The sequence below is a fragment of the Vicugna pacos genome, chromosome 26, assembly GCF_048564905.1.
Source record: "Vicugna pacos chromosome 26, VicPac4, whole genome shotgun sequence".
NCBI classification, from domain to species: domain Eukaryota; kingdom Metazoa; phylum Chordata; class Mammalia; order Artiodactyla; family Camelidae; genus Vicugna; species Vicugna pacos.
In genome coordinates this window covers 27,215,153-27,238,655 of record NC_133012.1, presented here as the reverse complement: position 1 = coordinate 27,238,655, position 23,503 = coordinate 27,215,153, and the positions used below count along the sequence as shown (strand labels likewise).

The following is a 23,503-nucleotide window of genomic DNA, read 5'->3' as shown; positions in this document are numbered from 1 at the left end:
AACATATTTCTGACTTCCCTTCTCATGGAAGATGTTATAGGGTCTTTCATGTTACCTGACAGTCAATCTATGGAATTTAAATACTAGAGTGTGTGTGTTGGGAACAGACGTAGTGAGCTAGAATAAATTGTCCACAAAAGCAGCCGCAAGAACAAATCCGTATTTATTTCTAGCAGAGATTGCACCAGTTTCTCTAATACCAGGAGATGAAAATAGTGCAATTCTGTCTCAAAAAGGACCTACCTATTTGCCTCCCCACTCAGACGTTTCCTCCCACAGGGGTGCCAAGCAAACGTTAAGTGAGAAATAACCTTGTTGAATTTTGCTGCTCTTCTGTCCTGGATTTAATGCAAGTGAAATAAATTCATGATTTTCTCCATACTTTTGGGGGAGTTAGAGGTGTACAACAGCTACATCATCAGGTTTCAGAGGTTAATTATTGGTATGTTTGAACGCTGTTGCACATACGGAAACAGTAAAATTATGGCTACACAGCATACTCCAAATGAACATGAGTTCAGCTGATCACTCCGAGATTAGCAATGCTTAGCATCAAGACTTATCTCCAGTTCTGAACATTTGCCTTTCCTCCCATGAAAGAACCACAGGTGGTGGCTGGGTGACAGCTGTGGATGTGGTGCAGGTGGCAGGAAGAAGGCCCACTGGACTGGCCGTTACAAACCACGGCTCTAACTCAAGCCCAAACCCCAAGCTCCCTTGCACTGGCTTTCAAAGTATCCACCGGGCAGGTACCGGCATACCTCCAAGCTCTGTCTTCACAGCACCCCATTCCAGCCACACGGGGCGCCATGGCATTTATGTAACAAAGATGTGACAAAGTCAGTCTGAGGCTGCTGTTCAACTTCAACGTCTTCCCTCCCTTTCCTCTCTCCTCAAGAGGAAGCTCCTGGAAAACCAAGTATGTCCTAGGAATTTTGTTGTCCCTGAAACTTAACGTGAGTTTTTACACACATTAGTTGCAGAACACATTTTCCTTGGAGTTAAAGTTTAATAAAAAATGAAGTTACTGGCTTCATTTGGGGACAAATAATAGCATAAATATCAGTATAGGGCCAATCAGATCTAAATGTTAATATTTGTAAACTGGGAAACGTGCACAGACTGCTAAAGGGGCATAATATGTTCATAACCACTTAGTGCCCACACGCCTTTTACTAAATGATAATCCCTGTGCTGCACCAAACCTTCCCCAACGGAACAAGAGTGCTTCCTGTTCAGATTCACATTTACAGCATCACTGTTAGTTATGGGGATGTAGTTTTTCCTTTTGCAATAGTGGGTCTATGAAAACTTGTCTCCACTGTGCTTAGTGTTGAGAAACTAATACTGGATAACATGCAGAAATGTTTGAAAAAAACTACTGAATAAAATTAAATATATCAACACTACTCTAAAATTCTATTGTTTCAAGAAATACAGATTATGTAAGTATATACCTATATATGCAAACATATTTGAAACAGATATGCATATATATGCATATAAGCACTTATTTATGTACCTTATGAAAGTGATCTGCCCAGGTTCAAAATTTAGTAAATGGTCATGAGTGATGCTTTCTGATACCTCATAATGGCTTACGTATGGGAAAGCAACCCCAAAATGAAAAAAAAAAGTTTCAATAAATTTAAAAGGATAAAAATCACCCCGAGTCTATTCTGACAACAGAGTGAAATGAGCAGTCAACAGCAATAAAAATCACTAGAGAAATTCTGAATGTTTGCAATCAAGCACCAATCTTAATTCATACAAAGATGACATCAGAAGGGAAAACAGGAAACATTTTGAAGTCAGTTACTACAAAATTCAACTAAATTATGACGAAATGTGTGACACAGATAAAATACTGTTTAGAGGGAAAGCCTTCATCACACAAAAGAGCTAAAGCAGTGACCTTGTGCTTATGTTGCTGGGAAAGAGCAGAGGGAGCCTGAAGTGACAGGAGAAGGAAGATGAAAGAAATGAGTAATTTTTTAAACAGATGATTGGGAATATAATAAAGCCAAAGTTTGGTCTTTGAAAAAAATCAAGAAAATCAGTAAAACCTTAGCTAGAAAGGAAAAAAAAATCATATAAAACACCAATATCAAAAATATAAAATAAAAATAGTTTATCACTGCAGATTGTACAGACCTTAAAAATATTCAAAATACTATTATTAACTTCAAACCAACACATTTGATCACAGGTTAAGTAGATACCTTGGAAAATATAATTTACTAAAACTGACACTAGAAGAAACAGAAAACCTGAACAGTATTACATCTAGAAAATACATCTTTTTTTTAATTTACAAAATTCCAAACACAGATGTTTCTCTATTGAATTTTGTCAAGGAATAGACCAAAATTATACAAACTTTTTTCATAAACGGGGGGAACATTCTACTTGAGTTTTTGAAATTACTCTTACACTAAAACCTGGCAAAGTTTACCAAAAAAGGAAATTACAAAAACCACTTGTGTATGTATACAGAAATTCTGATAAAATATAATATCAAACCCAGTGACATATATAAAAGGACAGTATCTTATAACCAAGTAGACTTTATCTTAGAATGCAAGACTATACTAATATTTTAAAATACTAATTAATGCAATTGGCCATAATACAAAAAGGAAGAAAGGACCACCTTTTCAATTAATGCAGAAAAAACATTTGATAAAATTAAATGCTAATTCATAATAAAACCTTCAGCAAATCAGTAACAGTAGAGAACTTTCTCAAAATGATAAAGGACATTTATTTTTAAAAAAAATCAATCAATACATTAGTCAAGTTCCAGTCAAAAGTGCACCAGTAATTTGAATAGGGAAAACTGAACATGAAAGGTCATCTCCAAGTATTGTTTCGTGTAAGATATGTTCGCATGAGCATAATTTTGTATCAGGAGCCCAGAAGATCTGAATTTGGTTTAATAATTACATACTTGTATTTCATATTACTCTGAATTAAGTTGGAGGCTTTAATAATCATCAGCTGAACCAGGAGAGTTCATCTTATCTTAACCTTCTCAGAGAAGAAAAACGAGTAATTAGCAGAGGTTTAACCACAGAACAGGCAAAGAGAACTCTACAAACACAGGAATAGCAGAAATGGAGGGTGGCCATTATCCTTAAGACTGGGGTGGTACCCAAGGAAGGGAAAAATAAAAGCCCTCCCACCAAGCTGAGGTTCAGAACTTGCTGGGGAGGGGGCATCCAGTGGTCCACGGGACTGTGGAAATGTCAGCTCAGGCTCCACCACTCGGACTGGTCAACCGGGAACATTCACAGGGAGTGCTGGTGACGCTTTCTGGCCATCACCCCAGGTGGTGCCAGCAAAGCTCTACAGAGGATGATGCCACTGGACACCCTGTGCAGGGCTGACGGCCGCGGGACACAGGGGCAGGAAAGTGACAGTACACTGGACCAGCAGGAACAGCTCCTCCCTCCAGCAGGGCACCCCCCCCTCCACCCAGCAACTGGGAAAGCTGAACAGAGTGCCAGCCGGCAAGTGAGAACTACTCAGAAACTGATTTTCACCATCGTGCTCTGTCAGTTCAATGAGGAAAACAAACTTTTAAACAAATGCTAGATCAGCTGAGTAAGTTTTTAAAAAATGACCATCAACCCTTACCTAGTACCGTACACAAATTCAGCTTTCTAATTACAGTCTCTTCAATAAATGGTGCTGCAACAATTGGATACCCACATGCAGAGAGATGAGTTTAAAACCTTAATTCATACCACACGTGAAAATTAACTCAACATGGGTCACAGACTTAAGAGGTAAACTATTAAACTTTTAGAAGCATAGAGGAAAATATTTGTGATACTGAAGTATACACACATTTCTATTTTGCATAAAATCATAAAAACTATAAAGATATTGCTAAGTTGGACTTTATCAGGAATATAAACGTTTGTTGTTCAAAACACACTATTAAGATAATGGATCTGGGAGAAATTACCTGTAACACATCATCAGTGGAAGATTTTAACAGACACTTCACCAAGGAAGGTATGAGTGACCAGCAAGCACATGAAGAGACATGAACATCGCTCATTAGTCACCAGAAAAATGCATAATAAACCACAGTCAGGTAACACTCGGTTACACACGCGTTAGAATGACCGAAGTTAAAAAGGACAGATGCACCGAATTCAGGCAGAGAGGTGGAGCAGCCACTTCATAGCTATGGGAGGGAATGTAGAATTTTACACCCCATGGGAAACATTTTGGCCATTTCTTCAAGAGATAAACGTGAATGTACCACCCGACCCGTCTCTTCCACTCCTAGGCATTTGCCCAAAGAAAACGACTATCCAAAACACTGCCTCCATCTCTTGTGCAGAAAAGTCTAGACTGCCTTCTATCCTATCCAAGTTGGGCTATTTACCTACCCGAGTTCTAATTCAGGAAACACAAACAGGTTTGCAGAAAAAACGTGGCAAATCCACTACCTAGTAATTATACAAAGTTCACTCAAAGTGCGTGTCAACACACGAAAACGCTAAGACGCCATGAAACCGTGTCACCGCACCAGGAGGAGCTCGGGAGAGGCCAGCCCCACTGCGGGAGCGGCCTCCGCGCTCTCCTCGGACCTCTCCGCTCTCAAGGGGAGGAGCCGACGCCTAGAAAGTTCCGGCTCCTCGGGGGCCAGGCGTTCCCCGGCGTTCTCCTCTCAGCGGGCCTGAACTGGCAACACACGGACCCGACAAGGCCGCGACTGGTAACTAACCTTCCAGGGCAGAGGGCGCAAGCTGCTGGTACCCACTTGTATCTCCTGCATTGATTGTTTTTTCTTTTTTTTAATCAGAAAATAATGAGCGCCAGGCCACAGAGTTCGCGCGCGGAAGCCCGCCCCACACGCCACCGCTGGCGGCTCTCGTCGCCCCCGAGCCCGTCCCCTTCCTCCCGGCGCCAGGCCGGAGCTCTCCAGAGCCCCCCGGCCCGAGGCCTCGCCAGCCACAGTCCGCGTCGCTCTCCCCCGCCCGGCCCCCGGACGGCTGCAGGGCGGGGACCCCGGCTCGGCCACCGCCTGGCGCACAGACTGCCGCGGGCCGCACCCCCACGCCCTCAGGCAGGCCCCCAGCTCAGGGGCACAAACCCACTTCCCAGAGCAAGGGCCTGACGCCCAACTACGGCGCGGCAGCCTCACCCAGGCCCGGGGGAGGACGTCCCACCAAAACCAGGCCTCCCCAGCACAGCCTGGCTCCGGGGGAGAACACGGCTCCCACTCTGCAGCCGCAGGGGTCTCGCGGAGGACACAGGCTCGGCGGCCCGCGGGCGCCCTGGGCTCCCCGTCCTGGAGCCTGCTCTCCAGAGGGGGCTGGGGTGCAGTCAGTCCAGGCACTTCAGGCAGCAGGCGGAGAAAACCAACCAACCAACCAAAACACGCATTCAAACTCTCACACACACACACAACCCACTCACTTGCATCCCTGGGCGAGTGTGGCTCCTCCGAGGGCGGCGCGGCGTCTCCAGTGCTGCCCGCGGCCGCGGCCGCAGCTCCCGGAGCAAAGCCTCAGGGCTCGGCGTCTCCGACTCCAGTCAGCTTCCAGCGCCCCGGATTGGGGGGGGCGCCGGGGCACAGGGGCCCCCCCAGCGCAAATGTCCTCCCTCCGACCCTGACGAGGAGGCCCGCGGGCCGCGGCCTGGGCCTGGCGGGTGGAGTGGCGCCCCCTTGGGGAGGACTGGGGGCGCGGGGGCGCGCGGGCGGCCGCAGAACGCGGCGTCCGGCCGGGAACTGCGCGGGGGCCCCTCTGGCCGCAGGAAGCGGCCTCAAGGGCTGCCGGGAGCGGGCGGGGCCTGCCCCACGGGCCGCACCTGAGGGCCTCCGCGCGGCAGAAGCTTCCCGATTGGCAACAGCTGTTGCCCCGTTACGGGGCGAGCCGGCCGCGGCTCGCGCGCGCGCAGAGCCGAGCAGCAGGTGCAGCGTTCTCGGGCCGTGACTCACCACCACGTCTCTGGCTGGGCCTCCCACCTGCGCCGGCTCGCTCGTCTGCATCGTCCGCCGGCCTGCAGCAGGGCTCGGGGTTCCAGGCCCCGGCCTGGCGAGGAGGCGGCCCACGAAGACCTGTCGTCCCGAGGACACACACCTTCGCCTCTGCCGTCAGCGCAGGTGCGCTGGGCCCCCGCCCGCTTTCACGCAGAAAGGTGATGGCTGAGGATAACGGCGACCCTTACAAACCAACCCCGAACGGACGAGGTTTTCATCACTACTTGCTTCCTGAGTCCCTGTGCTTGCTACTGACACTACTGAGAGCTCGAAGAAAACGGGAAACCTGACCGGGAAGTTTGGAAGGAGAAAGGGTTCTTCCATGTAGGGATGAGGCAGGAGGGCAGGGGAGGAGGTAACAGACGGAGCAGCCAAGGAAGGCGGGAGACGGAACTGGCCAGGGAAGGCATCCGGGCGCCGCGCAGACGGCCGTGGGACCGAGCGCGGCCTAGAGTCGCCACCCCAGAGCGCAGACCGCCTTTGCTGCTGCGGTCTCAGCCTCCCTCCATCTTTCTCCTCACGCCCTTTTCTGGCACCGGGCTTCTGATAGCGTTTCTCAGGAACACGGGGCCTTTGGCTTGCCGTTTTCCGTGGAAATGAGCACAAACTTGCCCGCTATTTGGAACACGCCCTTGATGCAGAAATGAAGGCGATGCAGACGCACAAAAGCTCTAGTGAATAGTTTATCCACCAACAGCATCTCTGTAAAAAGACACGCGAAATATTTCCTGGCTATACTCTATGGCGAAGTCTCATCCAGAAGGTGAAGTTGCAACGTAACGTGTAAACGAGCCTTTCAGCGTCCCTCTAAGAGCAGCATAGTTGCACCCAAAAGTGGTCAGTTCTCTGACGATGTCTCTCATTTTCATGAGCATAACGTCATGGGTGCGATGGTATAAATGCTCTAAACCACCCCACCTTTGTAAGTTGCCTATCACGTCCTTCCCGTCTCCACCTCACTTTTCAAAGGTAGTGTCTGCCTCGCATGATTAAAAACACTGTATGTCGAACATTTGCTCTTTTAGAAATGTCTGCTCAAACCTAAGCAAGACAGTAACAGTGATGAATGCACCTGATCCTACTCAGACGAGCGCGGTACGTTTCAGATGGGCTGACCATGGATCTGTAAGGTCTGATGTGATGGTCAGGGAAACTGCCATGGGGTGGGGGGTGTCCATGTCCAGCTGTGAGAACCCGAGCAGCTGCCTCCTTGAAGGAAGACACTGAGAGACTTTCAGGAGGCCAGGTTTTGTTTATCTCAATTTTCTTCTTTGGCTTGAAAGGTTCCAGGCTGTATGAAACATCCACTTTTTTTTTTTTTCCCTTCTCAATCTCTGATTCTGCCTCTCAAGTCAAACATACACCCTGTTCATTGGGGGACTGTTTCCTTGAAGCAGGGAGCCAGCTATACGGATCTTGGTTTTATACTGGTGTTTTCCAAGAAAAAAAAAAAAGCAACAGGTGTTGGTGATAAAGTATGTGGTGGTGAGTAGCTGTCAAAGTATCAAAGCCGTGACCCTACATCTTCCGTTTGAGGGTTTAGTGTGGGATCAACACCATCTCTGAGCTTGGGAAGTTGTGCTCAGAATAAGGTTCAGAGAGAAAAGAGTCTGATTGTCCAGGGATTGTAAGATAGAGGCCAACAAGAGCTGGCCTCGGGGCATAAAGCCTGGGAAATCCAGTTTGGGTCAGTGACCCAGGGGGCCGAGGTTAGGAGGGCGGGGCTCCATTCTTGGAAGGAAGTTCACACAGGCAGGTTTTAGTCCCCACTCCTGTGAGGACCCTCCCTAACCTGCCTCCCACTTCAGAGCAAGGATGCCGCAAAGAGAGGCCTTGAAGGCTTTATGCTCTTATATCTACAACCTGGGAGCTTTGAGCGGGTTTCTGAGCTCTGCTTGAGTTAATACTTCAGGTTCTGAGAGGTGAGCCAAGGGAGACATAAGACAGAAAAAAATGAGGTTCAGGAAAGAGGGGCCAATATTTCTGCTCCTGGAAGCCTTATTTGAAAGAATTTCCTAAATTTAGAGGCTGTAGGGCTGTCCATATTCTTAATTGCTTATACAATTTTTTATTTGTTGTCCTGTTGGCTGCTTATAATGCACAAACTCATAAAATGTCTAAATATCAAAATCTCTCCAGAATGACAGTAACATGTTGAAAGTGTAAAACAAGACTCCTTTGTGATAAATCTGTGCCTTTTGATTAATTTTTAGTACGTCCAGGTACAAAGTAGATCATACGTACATGCACAGGGAGAGTGGTTGTGCTGATTATAGTAAAAAAAAAGAATTGTTTCAGGTTCTAAGTAATATCCTGTTCCTTTTCTTCATCTTTTGGGAATTAAAAATGTAGAACTAACACATTTTTAAATATAACGCTCATTCCTTTAAAATTATTTTGTAAACAACTAATAGACATTTATTTATCATAAGGCATTTGTTTAGTGTGTTCTAAGTGCTCCACCACTGTGCACGTTAAAAGGATAAAGCAGCACTGGTTTTGTGATCCAAACACTTAAAAGAGGGGTGGGGAGAAATAGTAACTTTTAAACTTAAAAATCAGTCAGCTACCAATCTGGTCACCCACATAAAGTTCATTTAAAATCTTGGAAGGTCTAAGAAATCTGATCATTTATAGCTCCTTATTTTTTATTTATATATTTTTCACTAGGGATAGCTTCCCAGTGAACCATTTTAACAGACTCCTTTTTTCTAGATTCACAACCGGGCAGAATACTAAAAGTCAATTCATGTCTTACTGATTTTTTGACACTTTATGTGCCTTTTTCCAGAAACCAAGGACTCAAATCATCATAAGAATTTTATTTCCTTTTGAGAGAAAATGTAAAAACGATTCTTGGTGCAATCTGATTATGCCACATACAGTGGAAATCCTATTTCCTTGCTGATTGAATCCTGCAAAAGCCCCCATTATATTTGTTCACTTCAATGAGTCCACCCTCCTGGCTACCTCTGCACAGCAGAGATGCACCTGTCTGTCAGTATCGGAGTCCTAGTTTCTCTCTCTCAGCTTGAGTCCTTGAATAGGAAGACAATGTAGAGAGATATATAGAGGTACGGAATGGTTTTATACAGATTTTTATATTTTTAATTAATTAATTAATTATATATATATATTTTTTTTTTCTGTTAAGCAGAGGTTTTCACCCTTGGCATTTTTGACATTTTGTGGCAGAACTCCTTATCATGCAAGGCTGTCCTGTGCATTGTAGGACATTCGTCAGTACCTCTGTATTGTACCTGCCACCTCCCAGCAGCACTGTCACCCAAGGGTGACAACCAAAAATGTCCCCAGACAGTGCCAAGTGTCCCCTGGGGCATAAAGTCATCCTTGGTTGAGAAACACTGATATACATATAGATTAGAGTGAGAAATAGAGGTGGGGGAGGGGATGAAGAGAGACAGAGAGAGAGAAAATTGAAGCAGAGATAATCACCTGCACTAGAACTGCAAAGACAGAGCACCCCGAACAAACCCCCGCCTCCCCCGCCAAGGCCCACCAGGGACTCTAAGAGAACCATATTTTTTCTGGATTATGGCAGCATTTTATCTGGATTAAAATTACGAAGAAGCCCTCTGGGACCCCCCCGATTGGGGAGAGACCCTTACTCTCTCACTCGCACAGCACCTGGTGAGATCACGACACTGTGTCCCAGCTATACATAAGGAACGGATTCCCACGGCCCCATAATCACCCAGAGTTCCACTCATCGTGTTTTATTATGAGTTATTACATATCATTTATAAAAGATAAGAAAACGTTGTGCTAAACTGGACATTCTGATATTGCAATTACTTAGAAAAAATATAGCGAGAGACATCTTCATATCAGTAAATAAAGATCTCATCCACTATTTTTAATAGTGCATTGTGTTCCTATATCTGTTACTTTTTTAACTAGTCTCTATAGAAAGACAGATATTCCTGAATTTTTAATACTATCAAAACGCACCCACGAGCATTCCATTACGTGTGTTCTGTCATACTTGAAGGTATTTTTGTAGAATAAATTCTTAGCAGGGCCTTGATGAATGAAAGAGCTTGTACATAATTTTTAAATTGGGGAGAAATTTCAAATTTTCTATCCCAAAATAATTGCCATGATTTATAATTCTGCCAACAGGATATAAAGACATCTAACACCCTCAAAAACTCGGAGTTATCAAAATTTTTTAAAGTTTGCCATTCAGAGTGGTGAGATGTATTGCATTATTATTTTAATTTGCTTGAAATATAGTATTGTCTTGAATTTTTTATATTTGAACTGCTTGTGCATATTTTTACCTGCTGTTTAAATAAATGATTTATTTTATTCCTTATAGTTCTGAAGGTACAGCTTATAATTTAAGAAAATAACTTCTTGTCTTTCATACTATTGTAAATTCCTTTTCTCAACTTGTCATATATATCTATAAAGAGCATTGAAAACAACTATATATGTATTTCACAAAATACATATTCATGAATATAGAGCATTGAAAACAACTATATTTGACCTTGCCTATGACTTGCTCAGCTGAGAAAGGAAATTGGGAAGATGTATCAAAGAAAAAAATTTTTTTAATTTCATCATCTTAAAACACGTATCTAGAGTAGTGACCACGGCTGGCAGATGCACAAACTCCAGGGGACGTGACAGGTACACAAGAGAGGACTGTCCCCCTCCACCCCCCCCCCCCCCCGGCAGTGTCCTCACCAGGAGAGGCGCGCCTCTTCGATCAGACCCCTAAGCGCTGGCTGGGCTGCTGGGCTTTGACACTGAGACGTCGCCCTGGCCATGGGCTCCTCTGCTGCCTCCTGTGCAGGCTTCATGCCCATCTCTCCGGGGCCTCCCTCCCCGGCTGTGTGCTGGTCTGGTCACGCTGGTCATCCCTTCTACTCCCTGACCGTGTGGCTGCTTAAATGTGGTAAGACATAAAGATACGCGTTTGGTATTCGTGTGATACTTCAGCCCCTGGGGACGCTTTTATACCCACTTCGTCCTACACTTATCAGAGGCTTTTTTAAAATAGTTTTTTAATTCATTTTTGTAATGGAGGTACTAGGGATTGAACCCAGGACCTTGTGCATGCTAAGAATCCAGTCTACCACTGAGCTTTACCCCCACCACCCCCAGAGTCTTAACTGGGGCATTAGTCACCACCAAAGCTAAAAATAGAATGATGCTTTGATTTTTATCTGACTATTGATCTGTGAATGGCTCTCTCGGGACCTCATAAGGGCAATGGGGGAACAGTACTGCAGAATTCAGACACTGCTGGGTTTCTGGTCTTACTTAATCCAAATGCAACTGAAACCCCTTCCTAGGCCTTAAAAGTTCTCAAGTTCTAAACATCACCAGATATAGTTAATATTATATAATTTTTCCTTACTGTTTAAGGCATTCAATCACATTTTTAAAAATGAAAAAGACTGATATTCTAGCATCATTTATTCCTGATTTCCTGGCTTGAATGGCCCTATCTCACCCACCTCTTACCTCTTCATTGTCATCACTGCAGAAAATTAGGGGTAATCTTGTAAAAGTCAGAGGAAGAGAGAGCCAAGGTAATGCCAGAGCAATTTTCCTAGGACCCGAGTTCCACAAGAGTCATGAAATGAGATGTCCTGATTTTCCACATCGGCATGGCACAGCTTCCCTCCATAGGCTCCCTTTCAATCACTTTGTGAGGTTATCACGGGATTTATTTAGAAGTTGGATATTATTATGTTGCCACAGTTGGAAAGTTATGTCAACTTCAATTATTTTCTGATTTGGGGACAAATAAACACAATTTCTACTTTAGAGAACACCTACAGGACATAGCAGTCTCTCGTGCTCACCTGGAGGAGAGAGTTACATTAAGTCACGTTGGGCTATACACACGGAGGGCAGTCAGGAGTGGTCCTGAATCAGGAGCAGTTTAAATCAGAATCACTCCATCAAGATTTACTGACTATCTGAAAAGTAATACATCTGTCATCACCAGAGAAGACACACTGATGGCACATTTCTTGGCCTTGGATGATGCGTGTTCTATTTGTCATATTAAAGCACAAAGATATACCAGCTCCATCAGGGCAACTTCAGAGGCACTGGGATTTCCAAGGTGCACAGGCCTCGAGGTCCATGTCAGTAGCGAGCACTACAGGAGTTCTGGGGAGAAAAGAACCTTTTTGGGGTGTTGTTTTTTAACTTGGGATACACAGAGAAAAATTTCTGAAATAAATATCATGGAATACGCTTTGCAAGTTGGATATAATTTAGGCAGGCAGAGGGAGGGACGAGGAATATCACATTACATTCTCTTACGAGGTCCAGTCAAGGGAAAACGCAGGCCCGTTTAACTAAATAAGTAAACTAATGCACTACAGACTGAATGTTTGTGTCCTCCCTCCGAAATTCATATGTTGAAATCCTACCCCCCAGTGTGGTGGTGTTTAAAGGTGAGGGCTTTGGGAGGTGATCTGGGAGGGTGGAGCCCCCATGAATGGGATTAGTAGTGTCCTTTTAAAAGAGACCCCAGAGACCTCCCTCACCCCTTCCAACGTGTGAGGACGTGGCAAACCCAGACGCAGATGGCCCTCTGTGGACCAAGAGCAGCCCCTCACTAGATACCAAATGTACCAGCACCTGAATCCTGAGCTTTCAGCCTCCAGAACTGTGGAAAATAAATTCCTATTGTTATTAAGCTTCCCCAGTTGTGGTATCCTACTACAGCAGCCAGGATGGACTGAGACACACAGGGAAACTGCGGAAGAGACCAAAGGGAAGACGCGTAGTTTGGAGTCAGATTGCAGAGTTCTTTGAGTGTCGGGGCCATGTATCAAGAGGAGTGTTTACCTTACTGGAGATACAGAACGAGGACAGAAGCCTCACTGTCAATGGAAATATTGTATTATAAATAGAGTATTTTTACCAGAAGCCTAAAACTGCAACGAAAGTTTTAGAATTAGAGGGGGGTGAGCCTGGGGCAGGCATGTCATTGTCTTGGTGTGCTGGTCGACCCATGTGCATTGGTCGGCAGAGGGTGGAACTGGCCCTTCTGTGCGCAGATCAAAACAGGTTGCGGTTTATAAAGGGATGTTGAAAAATAAAAAGTTTAGAATTTTTTTGAATACACAGTCTGACCTCCGGGGAGATCTGAGAATCAGGAGAAGGTACAGAGCCAACATGGTCATAGATCAAAAAATGGCACTAACACGGCAGCTCACGGAGACCAGCGAGGAACTGCGGTTTCAGTTCTAGATGACTCAGGAGCATGTTTCTAGTTCTAATTTTGAATCAAATCCTTTCTCCTGTGCTTCCAAGAAGTCTTCATTGAACTCTCAGTATCTACATATTAAAATGTAATTTATTGATGGAGGATGAATCACATATGAGTTTGTGTTACTTAAATAATCTGAGATGAAACATACACTGTGCGTTCAAGATTTTTTTTTAACACAGGGTAAATCATATATTCTTCACTAAATTTCAAGTTACCTTGTAAACATCTGTAATTCTAACCTCCAAATTCTGTTTTGTTACTTGGGGATTAAATCTAAATCTTATGTTATTTATTAAAAAAATTAGACTGTGGTTATATGAAAGACATGTCTTTGTAATAAAAACACTTGGGTTGTTTAATAAATCAACTGTTAATTAGTTTTGTTACTGCACATTTTGAGCTGCTAAAAACGGCTTTTGTGCTGGAGTAAAACAACAAAGCAGAACCATGACAGCTCTAGGTAATAACTTTCGTCACCACTCAGTGAACCATCGCCTCATACGTCAGCCCACTCACAAGTCTTCTTGGTCTGAATTCCAGAGCCGCTTAAGTGTTGTGAGTTAATTGTATTTAGGAAATAAACAGCTGTCCCAAGGCATAATGGGAAACAAACAGCTCCAGAACATCCACCCCAACCCTGTTCATTAGAATTTGGCGCTGGTTATCACTGCTCTGCCGGCAGTTAATGTTGAAGTGGGGCAACCCGCCTGAACATTTGCCCTAGCAATGCTCATGTTCCCATTGTACATCATTATTTATTCAAATTTTATATGAATAAAGGCCCATCATGCTTGCTAGTCATTATTGGAATTCTGTTTCTGATTTGTTTTGCCTCTGTTATGATACCAGGAATGGTCACTTCTGTCCCCAGAATAGTTACCATACACTCACAGAATGTCTACTCAGAGAGGCAGTTAGGAGGAAGGATTAAGTAATTTAATACAAAGATGAAAGGGTCTTCTTTACCTTGAGGACAAGAGACAGGCAGAAACGTGACACATCTATTCTTCATCTCAAAAGAAAAAAATGTAGATAACAGAGTAATTGATATGAACCAAGTCGCCTCTTTGCTATCAGCCTTCCTTACTTTCTCCAGTAAAAAATGTCTGAGTAAAAGAACCACGATGTCATACACACAAATACACGCAACTCACCAGTGTTCACAAGCTCCCTGAGGCTCAAAGATCAATTTGTATACGGTTCACTGGAACCTCGATACAAGACAATGAATCTTACTGTTCTGACCTTCATATTTCTACTGCTAAAAAATATTTCTACTGCCAATCCTATTATAATACTGAAAGTGGCAGTTACGCTGTTTTCTAACTTTAGAGTTATTAACATTATAAAGTGATTATAATATCAACATGAGAATACAAGAGAGTAAAAATTTGTCTAAAGACATGAAGTTGAGCAAATGAGCATTTAAGACAGGTTTCCTTAGAATAGGATAGAATTATAGGAATTATAATAGAGTTAGAGGGGTTAACAGAGTATTTTTCCCTACATATTTCATAGGCATCTTTTTAATTGAAAGGGAAAGAATTACTTTTAACACAGAGTCATATGCCTTGATATTTGCATAAACTGGATTCTCTGTATTTTGTCCTATTTCTTTGCAGTTTTCATTACAAGTCTATTATTACAATAAACCACTCTTCCCTAGAAGAATATTTTATGTGTAATAAAAATTAATAAATAACTAATAGTTGGGAGAGCATGAAATAGGTAAATAAATCTTGGATCATATTAGCAAGGGTTGTATATGTAGGCACTTCGCCCAAACAGCCAAGTATAGGCCCATACATGTTAGACAAGGAGAAAGAAAGTTTACCTAGTGGATTCATAATGGAGACAGCTATACGCATGTGTGACAGAAAGGACAATTGGAAAAGTGTCTCCAGAAACAGACAACAGATATCAGAGATGATGCAGGAAAAAACCATAAGGTGTTTTTGTTTGAAAATGAATAGAGAAAATGCAAATAAAATATATTTGAAATATAGTAATATTATATATTTCATATATTGACTATATAGTTAATACATTAATGCGTATTGATATTTCTATATTAATAAGTTATATATAATATTAACATATTAATTCAATGTACAAATATAATTATGTATTTTGTAGCTAGAGATTTTTCTCAGTTCACAAATTATAAATGAAGTAAATAATTTGTTTATCACCGCTAAGATTAGCATCAATGCCATTTTGTTGCTCAGAGCAGCACAATTTCTCTGTCTACTGTCAGTTTTTCTACAAGACTCTGTATATTCAACAAACTTAAACTCTAATTAATGTTGAATTTTAAAACTAGAGGATAAAGCCTTATTTCCCATGTATGGATATATTTAAATTTGTCCATCCATTTAGCTAAGAAATTCTACTTCTTTTCTGATAATTCAATTCAAGTGTCAATACCAGTGATTTAAGTTCCAGAACCTAAATCGAGCCGTGTTATCTAATCTGTAACGTGAAGAGCCAACACGTACCTCACTTTCAGATTCCCTTGTTGGAGCTGTCCGTCGTAAACCGATAAAATATCAAAGTCTTCCTCGAGGGCAAAGGTGTGGAACGACAGCTGTATCCGGTTCCGCTCCCCGGTGACGATGATCCAGGTGCAGTTGGCGTAGTTCGGATAACCATGAGGAAACCCTGGGCTCTCGATAGTGCCGTTGGGACCCTGGACCAAGCCTCCACAGTTCTGGCCTGAAAAAGAAAACACACGAAAAAAGCGTATACATTTGGTTCATCTTTAATCTAGTATTTTTTTGAAATTTCCTACCACTTTGACCAACTTTTATAATGACTTATTTTGTGATCTTTCATGCACAAATATTCAATATTGAGCTGTAGCAGAGTTCTCCAGTGCTGAAAGATGGAGAATAACTCCCTCCCCACACACCAAAAAAAAAAAAAAGAGGGAACAAGAAGGGACAAGAAGAAAAATACAAATTTGGGAACTCATACTACAAATGGGGGGAAGTGTTTTTTTTCGCAGCTCCATCCACGTCAGATCGCCGTTGTCTGTGCAATAAACTTGGTGCCAATTATTATATTGCACAGTTATCATGATCAAACACTGCCCGTAAGTTCCTTGCTGGGGAAATGAGAATGACAGATGGAATAACCACTATACAGCCCTCTAAATGCACACAACTATTAACGTATCCAAGTGACTGTGTATGAATAGTTAGGGAGAACCATACTCAATGTCCACAACAGCCAAACTGTTTGCAGCCACACTGGTTAAGGTCCCACAAAGCAAACCATAAAACGAGACCACAGGAAACTTGTCCAGTTGAAAACAAAACGTGTTAAACAACAGAAATCAAATTATGCAAAAACCAAGGTGCAGCCCAGCAAAACAAGGGACCCCCCCCCCCACCAACGTCTTCCTGCTCACTCGGTGGGATTTACTGGATGATGGAGACAGGAGACGCTTACCTAAATGAGGAGCCCCCCTGCAGAAAAGGCACCGGCTCAGGGATGGCTGAGAAGTGTGTCAGGCTGTCCCCACGCAGGTTTCTAGGGTGCCCCACACTTTGCTCACCCTCTTATTTTAACTTTCTTTAGAAAAGAGTAATTAGGATGGCCCTTCGCATTCAAGATCTAAAAATCTGATGTTGTCATTTATAATAAGAAGTGTTTATTTGGCTTTGGTCCCCACTGGCACGGAGCTCAGAATCTCCTGGAATTTCCTAAGCGAAGGGAGCCGGGAAGAGGTGTCTTTTGTTATGTTAATGAGGTGGATTTTGGACCAAGCCTAAGAATGGGGCTGGTTGCCAAGAGAAATTACCATGTGAACTTTCAATCCCAACCTCCTGACCTTCGCGGGGTGGAGGGGAGGGTCTGGAAGAATCAATTGCCAATAGCCAATGATTTAATCAATCATGCCTGTGTAATGAAGCCTTCATCCAACCCCAAAAGGATGGAGGTCAGAGAGCTTCCAGGTTGATGAGCATACGGAGGGGCTGGGAGGGCGCCGAGCTCAGAGACGGTGTGGGAGCTCAGCGCCGTTCCGCACGCCCTGCCCTCTGCCGCTCTCCATCTGGCCGCGGAGTCTAACCTTCAGTGTTCTTTAATAAGCCAATAACCTGGTGAATAAGCAGATTTCCTGAATTCTGTGAGCTGCTCTAGCAAATTAATCAGATCCAGGTTGGGAGTCCTGGGGACCGCTGATTTTCAGCCAGTGGGTCCAAAATACAGCTAACAACCACAGCTTTCGACTGGCCCCAGAAGTGAAGGCCCACCTGTCGGGACTGAGCCCTTTACCTGTGGAATCTGATGCTGACTACAGGCGGAGAGAGTCAGAACTGAGGTGCACTGGAGGACACCCAGCTGGTGCTCCGGAAGCCCCACCCCGCCGGTGGAATCAGACACAGGACCCAAATAACGTAACGGGAAGAGATGGGAGGGGCAGCAGAGTACCCCAAAGCCACCTCAGTCACCGCGCACGTTGGGAAAGTGGTCCCAAGAGCTGCTTCCCGGCTGCTCGGGGCCTCTAGACTTTGTGGTACTGATTCTAACGCCGGGCTTCTCTGTCAAGTCTCAGATTTCACAAGCAGTTCCAAAGAAAAGGAGCTTTCTTTTGTAAACTGGGGCCCCATGATTCCTCCAAGGGTCTGCTCCTGAAAGGACAGCACCTGGGAGATTTGAAACCCCTAGGCTGTGTTCTTACCGCTAGACCAGCCCTGAACCCCCACTTCCCGACCTGGCTGGCCCACCTCCTCCCTCCGGCTCCTCATCCTTCACCATCCCCTCCTGCTCCCTGATTTCCGCCTTCCCTGTCCCTTCAGCCTCCCCTTCCCAGGTACCCACCCCAGATGCTAGCCTTCCGAGGCATGCTAATTGGTCCCTAGAGTTTTTTAAATGTTTTCTGTGCATCACCTCCAAGTGGCTGGTGGCCACACCTCCGCCGGGGTTCCCCAGACTGAATGTGAAAGAGCACAGCCGGGGAGCAGGACAGAGGGCTTAGCTGCACTTCCCTGACGAGCACACTGTAATCACTTTAACTGTAAACATTACTGTCGTGCGAGGGAACAAAATAATTCCTATCAAATCATTCCAACACTTAATTTGTCAGAGGTTAGCTATTAGGGAGGCTCTGAAAATTGCTTGCAGTCTTTCATTCCTTCTTAATCTGGCCATTTTCACCCATATGTTTAAATGTAGTTAAATGTTTTGACAGTACGCATATGAAGAAAGAATATTAAGAATAATCTGGGCATACTCGGGTTACGGCATGTAGTGGGAGCCCTTGAATGCGGGTATTATCCCAGCGTTTACTGCTGAATGACAAACAGAACATTATTTCCAACTACATTTTACACTTAAAAAAAATTCACAATAGTAGCTCTCAGTGAGCTCAAATCTTTCACAGTCATATTATCAAATGCTTGTGGGAGTTTGCTAAATCTTTAAAAAAAAAGATTTAATGAAAGGGATTTATGAGTTTAAAACCAAAGAACTCATAAGAGGCCCATTTTCCACTAAATTTGAATCTAACAATAAGACTGTAACAAGTAGATATTAAAGCTGTGGGGTTTTGAAACGTCTTTAAAGAAAATAGCTTTTCTGGTTTATCTTCCAACTCTGGCTCCACGGTAAATCAAAAAGTGAAGAGCTGATTATAAATTGGAGGAAAGAAAAATAAATTCAACAGAAAAAGTGTAAGCTGGAAAGTAGTTACTATTATAGACCCATCATGGTGAACCACATTATCAGATACAACGGATTTCCCCAAGGAATCACATGTAGGCTGTGTTTGGGCACCAATTATTCCAGGGAGTTTTGCAGAATGAGTCACATTTGATCAGTAAATGGACTTTCCCAGAAGCTCTGTTAGAAACTCAGGGAACAGCTCAAAAGTTCTTGGATGAGTGATTCTCCAGTTTGAGTGCACATTACGGACACTGAGGACTTCTAAAGGGTCTCTGCCTCAGGTAGCGTCTGACGTGGCTGGTCTGGGCGGAGACCAGCCAGACAACCTGGACGAGGAGCAGCACTTAATGTCACTGTTTAATATAAAACTATAATAACGCAGTGTTGAATTGGTGTAAACCTAGATAAAGAGCTAATGGGACAGAGTAGAAAGTTCCCAAACCCACGGAGATTCTGACACCAGGTTTACGAGGAAGGTGATGGTGCGGGACTGGGCAGAAAGGATGGTCTTTTCTGCAGATGGTGCTGTCCACATCCAAACGGGAAAAACTGGGTCCCCACGCATGGCGTATACAAACATCAACCCCAAAAGGGTGGCAGACCTGAAGGTAAAGCGCAAAACAGTGACGCTGCCAAAAAAGGACAACAGAAAAAAACCTTCACAGCTGTGTGGTGAGCAGAGATTTCTTAAATAGCCCACAAAAGTGATAATCATAAGAGGAAAAAATGAAAAGAAAATCCAAAAAAATAGGATGTATTTCCAGGACAGAGATTCAACCAATGACACATTCACCATATAATGAGCAAACCTCACAGATCAATAAGAAAGAGGCAACAGAATAGAACAAACAATAATTAGGAGAAGCTGGTGACTCAGAACGAGAGAGAGAGAGATTTTTCCAAAACTGGAAAGAAAGGAAGGGAGCAGAAAGTGTAAAAGACCCCTCAGCCGTGACCACTCCCCTCTCCCCAGCCTCGGGCCAGGGCCTGTCCTGGAGGTGTAAGGAAACAGCATTGTGTGCTAAAGAAAAGGAAAAAACAAAACAAAAAAACCCCTAATTTCTTTGGTCTTTCTTTGCAGAAGCAAGACCCCCGCCTAGTAACTTCTGCTCACTCCGCACAACTTTTGGTCCCACCAGGGAACGGCGAATCTGCTGCCAGCGCAGTCAGTATCTCCTTGACCCATGGAAATATCTTGACTTTTACTTTAAAAAATAGGAGCCAAACGAAAATAATTATCTGTCTGAGCAACAGCACTACAGTGGAACTGACTAGAGCTCCTCGGAGTGAGCGGCATTAATCCAAAATCCATACTCCTATTGAGCTGAAGGACACCTCCTCAGTCACAACCACGCCAGAGCCGTGGGTCTCAGCATCCTGAGAGTCTGAGAGTCAGGCTTCCTAACAAACCCACAAAAATAATGGCTGACGCCGCTGGTAATTAAACTACAATTATTCTCCCAATGGAAGTCCCAGGAGGGAAAGTCGCTGGAATCAACAAAGGCAAGTAACACACAGCACTTCACGCAGGTGTCACATTGATGTTTATCTGACATAAAGACTGCTTCAGTGGAAGGAGGTACTTCTACTTGAATAAAATAAAATCATGGGTGAATGGATACAGATTGCAAATGACATCCGTCTCTCTTTTCAGGATTTACCGGCGCTTCCGTGGAAAGGTAGGGTGAGGAGCTTGCCGACAGCCCCACTGGCAGCAGAGGCCTAGGTGTGGCTTTTCCCCAGATGTCCCCAGGAGTTTTTATCCTGTCTTCCTTCTATGACTTTCCACCTCTGTTCTTATACTTCACAGGCACTTGCCTGCCACAGAGAACTCTCAAATATCCTACAAATGTTTTCTTTTTAAATGGCTTACATCTATGCTTGACTTTAATGTTGGCTTTAAACATGGCCTCAAATAAGCAGATTAATTTAACTGGAAAACAATTTTAATGGACAAACTTTTAAGTACTGTAAATACAGTCATCATTAACCCAACAAAGAATCTACTTTAAGTACATCTGTAAATTCTGTTTCCTAAGGGCGATGAAATAACCTGCAGTGTTGCCATGATAAATTTAATCTCTGAGTGAAAATCACGTTGTTTGTTACAGGTTTGAAAACTCAGTTCTTTAAGAAACTGTCTAACGTTGCTCTTTTTTCAAGTACTGAAGCTGGAACTTACCCTGAAAACAAACATCAATGTCAGTGGGAAAAAAAAAGCAAGCGTGTATGTACACGTTCATACAAATTTCATGTATTCCAAAAGTACACGTCACACAGAAACAGACACGTGGAATTGGACGCGCTGGTGAGCTTTCACTGTAATGCTAACAAACCACTATCAAAAATGTCAACATGCGCCGTAATGGTAAGAAACTGTTGTCTGATCATGTTATACATCAACTGTATCTCATTAAAGCTGGGTGGGGGGAGGAGAAATTGGTGTCTAGATCACCTAGCAGTTCACTTACACCTTATGAAATACTCGATTCATATCTAATCAACGAAATGTTACGTACAGGTACTCAGAGCTAATTCCGCAAAGGTTTCTACCCAGTCTGTAGGTCCTTAATACCACAACTTCAAATACAGAGGATCTAGCAGCAGTCATGTTAATTCTGTCTCATACTTTGGAGTGAATCACTGTTCTCAAAACACATTTTCACACATAAGCTTAGCTGGCCATGACCACAGTCCCACAACATGATCTCACAGACATGGAAAGGCAGGTGGAAGTGAAGCTGGTTGTCCTAAGTCTCCCAGAAACGAAGTGGGGTCTTATGACACCAAAGCCTGGTGTTTGTTGCACAGATTCTCAGCTCAGACACTACCTTGTTTAATTCTTGCACAGCTTTTCAGGGAGGAAGTAACTTTGCTTTCACTAGCTGTTTATTTATTATCATAGAATTATAGTTACATTATGAGCCTCATAAGTGTTTTGCTGGCTGCTGGGTATTTATTCCGATGGAGATGGTAAGGTAATGCCTTTGTTATGTGAAACTCCTTTCTGAGAGCAACCATTTTGCCCCCTGGGGTGTTCTAACGTGTGATTTGGTTCAGTGACTCCAGAAAGTTGTGATCTATAATATTCAATACATGAAGAAAGCTGTACAAGGAAAGGACGCGCCGTCCTGAGGTCCACCCACAAGGAAACGAGCCACAGGACAAAGGACTGCCGGGGCTGCAGCACGGTGGTCTGGGAAGGAGAGAACTTGAGAAATAGGTACTGGCCTTCCAACACTCTGGCCTGATATCATGTAAAAGAGTGAAGAGACTTGTGTGTGTCAACACAAGCTAGATGAGCGTCACAACTGTATCTCTCCTCGGAGACGGGCGTCAGAAAGAAACAGGTGTATGTCCTGTTTGCAGCAAGCTCAGATGACCACACTGGTTCACTCCGAAAACAAGGGAATTCAGGAAGGTTTTTTTTTTAATATTTCTTATGCTTGGTGGTTGTCTCCATTTATTTCCTACACCCATCCTACAAAAACACTTACTGTTTTCCATATATCATGAATTTCTGTGCAAACAGAACTTTAATTACTTTCTTACCACCCGATTTTTGACCTCCAAAGCTTCTTTCATTTTCAGATTTGTGTGGAAATAGACTGTACACCTGTAGGTTTGCTATGAGCCTGAAAACGCCCTGCTCCTGTTGGAGGTGACACTGCAGTAACTCAAAAGCAAAAGGGAATGGCCATCGTGATCTTCACTTGAATTCTCCATTTTCCTTAATGACTAAGGGGTATGACATGCTTTTTAAGTGGATTCTGAATTTCCAGATCAGGGGGCCTCCAATTTCACGGATGGAGTGGAAACCTGCCTGATCAGAGAAGCACGTTTTGAAGCAGTAAACAAATCAAATATTCATTAAACTCTGCTCTGTATCATCTTCCCCAGTTTCGTCTGTTAGCTCAGGGTTTGCATGATTTGGGAAATGATTCACTGCAAAAGGATCATGGCTCAAAATGTCCTTCCTAGGACTTTGATTAAGGTGTTTCAGAATTACAGACTCCAGGCATCTTCTAGGAATAGCATGCCCTGAAGGAAGTTTGAAAAGCACCGAGCTGATATTTCTCAGTGCACCAGGTGCAGATGCATTTCAGCCGTGGTAGCTGACAGCCTCAGGGTGCTCGGTTCAGCTTTAATCGCAAAGGCATAGGGGAGATTACTCGCCGTGTGGGCAGAGAGGAAAAGGAGAAAGCCCACGGGCAGGTGAGCCAGAGACAGAGCAAAACAATCAGCTCCTCTCTGATGACTTCACTGCCCAAGAGCAAGGCCACGCAGGTGGCCCTCACACTGCAAATGAACCACGAACACCCAAATCTATCCCTCATAAAAGAATGCGGGGCTTTCACTGGACCGTGTGAATAGAGAGGGCAGTCCTTCATCGTTCCACTGACGTTTGTTATCATCACCACGTGTGGGTGTAGTGCGCTTAACATCCCTCCCTTCCTCAAACACACCAGGCCTGTCCCTACCTCAGGGCCTTGGCACATGCTAAGCCAGCTGCCCTGAATGTTCTTCCCACAGCTCTCTCCATAGCTGACCTCTCCTCC

The 23,503-nt window shown here is 43.9% G+C and overlaps 1 protein-coding gene across 1 annotated transcript in view; it reads right to left on the bottom strand.

The window, feature by feature from the left end:
- CSMD1 (CUB and Sushi multiple domains 1) overlaps window positions 1–23,503 on the bottom strand; it is a 1,700,362-nt gene that overhangs the window by 1,030,751 nt on the left and 646,108 nt on the right. Inside the window, exon 5 of the mRNA XM_072950557.1 lies at window positions 15,773–15,989. Within this exon, the coding sequence (XP_072806658.1) occupies window positions 15,773–15,989 (217 nt within the window). The remainder of the gene's footprint in view (window positions 1–15,772; window positions 15,990–23,503) is intronic.